This window comes from Solanum dulcamara, chromosome 11, assembly GCF_947179165.1.
Source record: "Solanum dulcamara chromosome 11, daSolDulc1.2, whole genome shotgun sequence".
NCBI classification, from domain to species: Eukaryota; Viridiplantae; Streptophyta; class Magnoliopsida; order Solanales; family Solanaceae; genus Solanum; species Solanum dulcamara.
The window spans coordinates 32,221,001-32,228,095 of NC_077247.1; the positions used below are offsets into that span (position 1 = coordinate 32,221,001).

Genomic DNA, 7,095 nt, shown 5'->3' on the forward strand with positions numbered 1-7,095 from the left:
AAATTATTTTTTTTATATATCGTGTCAAGTCAAATAATGTCATATAAAATGATATGGAGAAAGTATTATCCTATTGAAGTGGGATAAGAACATACGTGTGCTAGCTTTGAACATGGGTAAAAGTCTTTAATGGCAACAACGTTTATAAATTAGTTAATTTCTACATTTATAATCTATGCATTATTAATGATATTGCAATTCAATGAGCTTGTTGAACAATCCTTGCATTATGATTCTTGCAGAATAAGACCGTAAATCTGAGGTTAATCGTTTGGTTAAGTGTATAAAAATAGTACTAAATATAATGTATTAGTAATGTTGATATGAGTTACGCGTATTAGCATATGCATTGTATAACTTCTAAAAAAAAATTATTTGTTTGATACTCTCTACATTTTTTAGTTCTACACTTTCAGAGGCAATTATATCTTTAGTCATACTAATATATGCATTAATAATCTTATTAATGTTACTACTCTAAAATTATAATTTACTATGTATTAATTATACATAAAATAATATTAAGAGAAAACTACACTAATTGAACACAAAATACAAAGTAATTACCTGCCCATACCCCACCCTTAATTAACTCCCTTAATGTCCATTCGGCCAAAGCAAATTACCCTGTGTGCCCCTTTCCTAGCCTAGGCCCAATTCGCATGTTTGATATCGTCACAGTATATATATTATGATGGTATCATTTCAACATTTATGATATCATGACAGTACATAAATACTATGATGGTATCATCAATTTTTGTGCAATTTTTTATGAATGTATGTTATGGTATCATTGAGGACTTTAGAAGTGTTTCATTAAGGATTGACTTGGTGAAACAATGATTATTCCTCAATTATACAATATAATTTTAATATCATAATAATAAATGAATATATTGTGGTGATATCATTTATGTACCATCGAGTGACTTAGGAAAACATTTATGATACCATCACAATATATATACTGTGATTGTATCATTCAGTATTTATACAATTTTTTGTATGGTATCATTGAAGATTTTAGAAGTTCGTCATTAAGGATTGATGATTGACTTGGTGAAATAGTGATTGTTTCTTAATTATATCATTTTAATATCATGATAATATATGATTATACCATGATAGTATCATTCATGTACCAATGAATGACTTAGAAAAATCTTTTGAGTAAATACATGAAATCTCTCCTGAATTTGACAGCAAAACGTAGTTTAACACTTTAACTTTACAGGAGTTTATTTACCCCTCTCCACCTATTCTTATTCTTAGTGAAATTAATGTGACCTTAAAAGTAAAGAGTCAATCTCGTTATTGTTGGTGTTATGCACGCGCGCTACATCAAGATGAGTCAGTGCATGTCAGCATTACGTCAGAATTCTACTGATTTTTTATTCTACTTTTTTCTTTCTTTTTTATGCAAAATTTTTCTTTTATTAATCATATTTTTACATTAACTAATATATATTATTAGTTATTAAAATCCCTTAAATAATTATATTTTTTCCAACAACAAAATCAACTGTTCCAAAATTGTAAGAAATATCCAATTTCACCACACCTTCAAAACTCAAATCTCTTTTCCATTAAACAAATTCAATGACGCCACCTTTTTTTCTCAAAGATTGGTGGGGGGTTTCTTCATAAAAATGTTAGTTTTGCGGTGAGTTTAGGCGCCTCTGATATCTTTGAATTTTCAAAAATTAGTAGTCTGATATTTTTTTCAGTGCCGAAAACCAATCACCAGCGTTCCCCTGTCAAAAAAAGAAAAGAATTAAAAGAGAAAATACAAGGAGCAGAAAATGGTGTAGGATAAGTTAGAGTTGGGCGGATATTAATTTTAATTAGTTGGGGGCGGGTGTATAACTAATACTTGCCCTTAAAATGTCATTAGTTCAATTTCCTTATATAGAGTAATCCTAAGCCAGGATGAAAGAAGATTGGCAAACAATAAGAAAAGGATAAATATGACTGAACTAAGCCTAATAAATTTATCTATTTGATTAAACCTTATAGTATAGGATTTCACTATCCGAATCTATTCTTTGGTGTGAAATATTTGAGAACACAATTTGTTCAGACGCTCGTCTCAAGAAATTCTCCTAGTGACAACTTACCAATATATTCATAGTTTCAGACAACCTTCAGAAAAAAGGGCATCATTTGACACCGCTTCCTAAAAAATTCATCTTATGTATGAAATAACATGTATATTTACACCTTGCGGACCACTCTTAAAATTATTTGGACATGGAGTAAACCACTTAAACACAAAATCCTGCGTAATAGCTATTTCACTGGCACTGCTAGCTAGGATTTATACACACTACATCTCCGTCATCTACGAGACATTCATCAGAATCGAAAGTACTTCCAGCAGTAGATTGCAGTTCTTGGAAAAAGCATTCCAACCGTTCAAGGCTAAACCAGTCCTCTGTCATCTATGAAGCAGCACCACCACCAAATTGCAGAAAACATCCCATTATAACGAGGATTACACAATTCCTTGATATGTAAAAGGTATGGAACTAAAGTATCAGAGAGAGGAACTCACAAAGTATGGGTAGCCCTTTGAAATGCTAATATTTTCTGGAGCACTCTCTAAGAAGAGGTTTATATAGTACAAAACAAAATTGCCACAGTCTTCATCATTTCTCTGCTGTGGAACCTGAAACTTCTTATATGAGCATGCATAGCAAAAGGACTGAGATTAGACGACAGAGAGAACATATTATCACCTTTGGAATCATTAGAGGGATTTTCCTGATCTGGTCCTTGGTTTCTGGCCTCTGTTCTGCCTTGAATAGGTCTATAACAAATCTGCAACGGGAACAAGGCTATCTTAGTGGATTATCATTTCAAAGTAAGCCCAGAATGGAATAGTAGGCTGAGAGAAAGAAATACTTTCTGATCCCAGGTTCAAATCTCTCAGGGTTCGCCATGTGCAAAGAATCAAGCAACAACATACAAGGACTTCTTTCTTTAGATTGTAAACTTTCACCAAGGTGACAAAAGATCAGGAGACTCCAGTGACCCCTGGAAATTTGTAAATTCAGTCTATAGAGACATATCTAAAATGTAGAATTCTACATCATACAGCTAGTACATATGAAGAAATACTTACCAGAGAACAATGGGAACAAAAACATACTCTTTTGAGAATATCTTCTTTTTCGCAATCCAGCTCAATACCTTAGCTTTATGAGAACGCTCCGAGTACAAGGAGAACCACAAGCTGTCAAGGTATGTAAATGCGTTTCTTCTATCTTCTGGATGCAATTTCCATATGCTCCTATATAAACCCCCAAAAGTTAGCCTTACAGAGAAAGTGATAAATCTCGGTGTTCTTTACACTCTGTTTGGTTCTATAAAGAGGAGGAGATGGTAAAGGGGAGAAAGTTCATTGGTAGTATTCATCATTTACCTCTGGCTGTTTGAAACAGATGGAAAGAAAGTAAGGGGGTGTTTGGATTGGCTTTTTTAAAGGAGCTTATAAGCTAAAAGCCATTAGTTGGGAATACCCAACTTTTGGGTTTTGGCTTATTTTTTGTACTTTTACAGCCTAAGAGAAAGCTCTTAAAAGCACTTTTTGTCTTTTCCAAACATCTCCAAAAATAAAAAAGAACTTAAAAGCCAAAAACTACTTAGAGCCCGTTTGGATGGGCTTTAAGTTGGTCAAAACCAACTTAAAACCTCTTTTTAACTTTTGGATGTGTTTGCCTAATGCTAACTTTAAGTCATAAAGTTCTTAAAGTCAGTCAAAAATGAAAAGTTAGGATTCCTAACTTTTTTTTATAAGTGCTTAAAGTCATTTTCTTTGACCATGGAAATTACTTTTATATCCCTTATATTTTAACTAAATTCCCAAACTACCCTTTTTATTCTTTTAACCCTAAAATTCACATCATTTTCCTCATTTAAGCACTTTTATCCAAACACTCAACTGCTTATTTATAAAAATAACTTTCAGCACTTCAAAGTTCTAAAAGCACTTCATACATAAAAGTTACTTTTTTAAGCCCATCCAAACAGGCTCTTAAAATAAGTCAATCCAAACACACACTAAATATGCTTCCTCCTTTCTGTCAAATCTTGGAGGGGCTAAGAAAAGCTTACTTGGAGGGGCATTGACCTATCTACATTTAGCGCAGCCCGGTGAAGCATCCCGCGTTCACGCTGGGTCCGGGGAAGGGCCACACCCTATGGGTATGATGTAGGCAGCCTACCATAATGCAAGCATCAACGGCTGATTCTATGGCTCAAACCCGTGACCTATACATCACACGGAGACAACTATACCATTGCTCCAACGCTCCCCTTCACTGACCTCTCTACATTTACTTCTCTTTATCTTTTACTTACCAAACAAGAGGAATTGCCTTTATAACTTCCACTTTTACTTACCCTCCACCAACCTTTCGTCACCCCAATCAAACAACATTAGATTACAACATTTTACAGGAAAAGGATAAAGCAATAAAAACTTACTCCAAGTAAAGCTCAAATTTCGATGAGCCTAACCCCTTTTGACTGTTGTTCCTCCTTGACTGACCATGACAACGAGAAGCACGCTGTGGGATTACTTCAGAATCTGTTGTACTATCTGTTATCTTACTTTTCGTTCTTTTGCGTGAATGTGGTCGTGGTTTGAACTGCGAACAACAAGAAGCTTGCTGTGGAATAACTTCAGAATCCGTTGTATTAGCTGTTATCTTACTTTTTGTTCTTTTTCGTGAATTTGGTCGTGGTTTGAACTGTGAACAACAAGATGCTTGCTGTGGGATAACTTCAGAATCCATTATACCATCTGTTTTCTTACTTTTCGTTCTTTTTCGTGAATGTGGTCGTGGTTTGAACTGCGAACAACTAGAAGCTTGCTGTGGGATTACTTCAGAATGGCTTGTATCAGCTGTCACCTTACTTTTTTGCGTTGGTAGACGTGATCGTGGTCTGAACTGTGACCAACTTGGGAGTTCTGTATTAATCCTTTCCTGATCAGTCGCTGTGGTGGAAAATTGAGCAATCAGCTTTGCGACTTTGAAATAACTAGCACAATATTTATTTCCATGTTCTGGGAAGGGGAAGCAAGATTGGTCCTTCCCACTCTCTCTTCCTTTGATCAGGTAAAGTTAGATTTCATTCAATATGTATCCAGGGGATATAACTGAGCACAAAAAAGAAGTTAGCTCCTATTCATCCTTAAAACCTGTCTTCTTTCTTGTTCTTTTAACGTAAGCCTATATGTATAAAAACTCAATGCTGTTTCCCACCCCCACAAATCCTAATATGGAAAAAAACTGAGTAAACAGACACGTGACCTTCAAGGTTAGAATGGACAATATCATTGGTCAAAAGCTTAAAATCATTGTTCTGACAGCAATTAAAAAGCTAAACCCTGCCATATCACCCAGCCCTACAAACGAACACCCCCTCTGTGTAGAAGCTTCTAATCTTAGAAGTGGTTTGTTAGCTAATACATTGGTTCCATTTTTTGATCTGTCATGTCTCAGCCCTCAAGGTGATTTGAACTTGTGTAAAAAAAGCATTGAACAGAAATTTTCTGTTAATTAGGATAGAACTCAGTGGATCTATGCTAGCAGCAAGCAAACAGACAACACAAGGTATTATGTGCCAAGAATTCATAGGGGAGAAAAATTGCAAGTAGAAAATTACAAGGACTAAAAATGTACCTTACCAGAAAATACATACAATCTTACACCAGAGATTATAATTTAGCCCTCATTAGATAAACTCCTCTCATCCCAAACTTAAATCAAGTGTAGATCCTACTTAAGTGTTGATCTTCATTTGAAGAAAATTAATTTTACATCAAATCAAATAGACAACGTGAAGTTTGTAGTCCAATACTTGTTTGAGATAAAGATACACAAGTCAGCAAGCTGATCAAACAATATCTAAGATTTTGCAGGATATTTGTAGTACCAGAAGTTTGTAGTCCCTCCTTTGATCTTTGAACATTTTTAGACAATGAGCAGTTTTGATACAAATTGTGTGTTTCTCCCAGTACATGGATGCCTTTTAGCTTGTGATTTACAGTTGTATGTATATCGGCTTGCTGATGGTTCCCAATTTCAGGGGCAGAAGATTCTACAAAAAAATCGAATAAACTTTGTGATTTCATACTAAAAATGAAGCATACTACAAAGGGGTCTCTCAAAACTTGAGCTATTATTTTTCTAAAAAGGTTGACACCAAAAATGACCTGGGAAACACCTAGCTATGAAGTATGAATCTTCATACCAGGAAAATATTGCTTAAAAGTTCACTACACCAGGGTTAATTTATCACTTTTTTCTTTCAGTGGGTGATTTAGCCTTTGAAGTGGAACATTTAACTTCCTTGTGCTAATGGAATCAACAAATGTAAAACACCATCAAGGTACTCGCACCCACTAACTTATTCTTAGCTAAATCCACATAAATTCAACTACAACTTGCTATGACTTTGATTTGCATGAAGCCCTAGTTCGTCGTTCGCCATACAATGCCAAAAAAAATAATTCAATTTTAAAACTTGTGAGGAAGATGAAGTTTGATTACCTGAAGGATTGTGAAGAAGGGAGTTGTTAATTCTCTTCATCCTCACTCCACGTTTCCGCTTTGACATTCTTCTCAACCAAAGCGGACCAAATATCTTCACTAATGAACAAATTGCCCTCACTCTATGTTAATAGAATTTTGCCAAAAAAAAACAACCTTATTTATGTTATTATTTATTTAAAAATAATTAATTTACATTTTTTAAAATTAGTATATTTTAATTAATTAATCATAGAAACTAAAAATACAAGATTTTTTTGAACATCATGAAATGCATATTTGACAAAAATATTAATATTATAAATATAATGTCATAAAATTATTAAAACATTTGACAAAAAGATGATCTATCAAGCCTAACTAAAAAATAAATGGCTTGCAATGTGAAATATCAAGTCAATACCACTAAAATAAATGAAACTGAAAATATAACATAAGTTCTAAATTCAACATAAAATTTTAAACACAATACTACGCTTTTGTCAAATTTCAATATAACGTACGTAAATATGATTTTCAATTTTTTTTTTTA

General features: G+C 33.7%; 1 protein-coding gene across 2 annotated transcripts; it reads right to left on the reverse strand.

Moving 5' to 3' along the window:
• Positions 1 to 1,565: 1,565 nt before the first annotated feature.
• Positions 1,566 to 6,674, reverse strand: LOC129874678 (uncharacterized). 2 transcript variants are annotated; one of them, XM_055950001.1, is made up of 8 exons: positions 6,564 to 6,674; positions 5,947 to 6,111; positions 4,492 to 5,005; positions 3,128 to 3,295; positions 2,908 to 3,039; positions 2,742 to 2,823; positions 2,558 to 2,671; positions 1,566 to 1,757 (listed from the first exon to the last, which is right to left on the reverse strand). In XM_055950001.1, the coding sequence occupies exons 1-8, from the start codon at positions 6,628 to 6,630 to the stop codon at positions 1,707 to 1,709; spliced, it is 1,293 nt and encodes a 430-aa protein (XP_055805976.1). In that variant the 5' UTR covers positions 6,631 to 6,674; the 3' UTR covers positions 1,566 to 1,706. The 2 variants fall into 2 exon arrangements, with proteins under 2 accessions (XP_055805976.1, XP_055805975.1); XM_055950000.1 differs by lacking the exon at positions 1,566 to 1,757 and adding an exon at positions 2,069 to 2,444.
• Between the last annotated feature and the right edge of the window lie 421 nt (positions 6,675 to 7,095).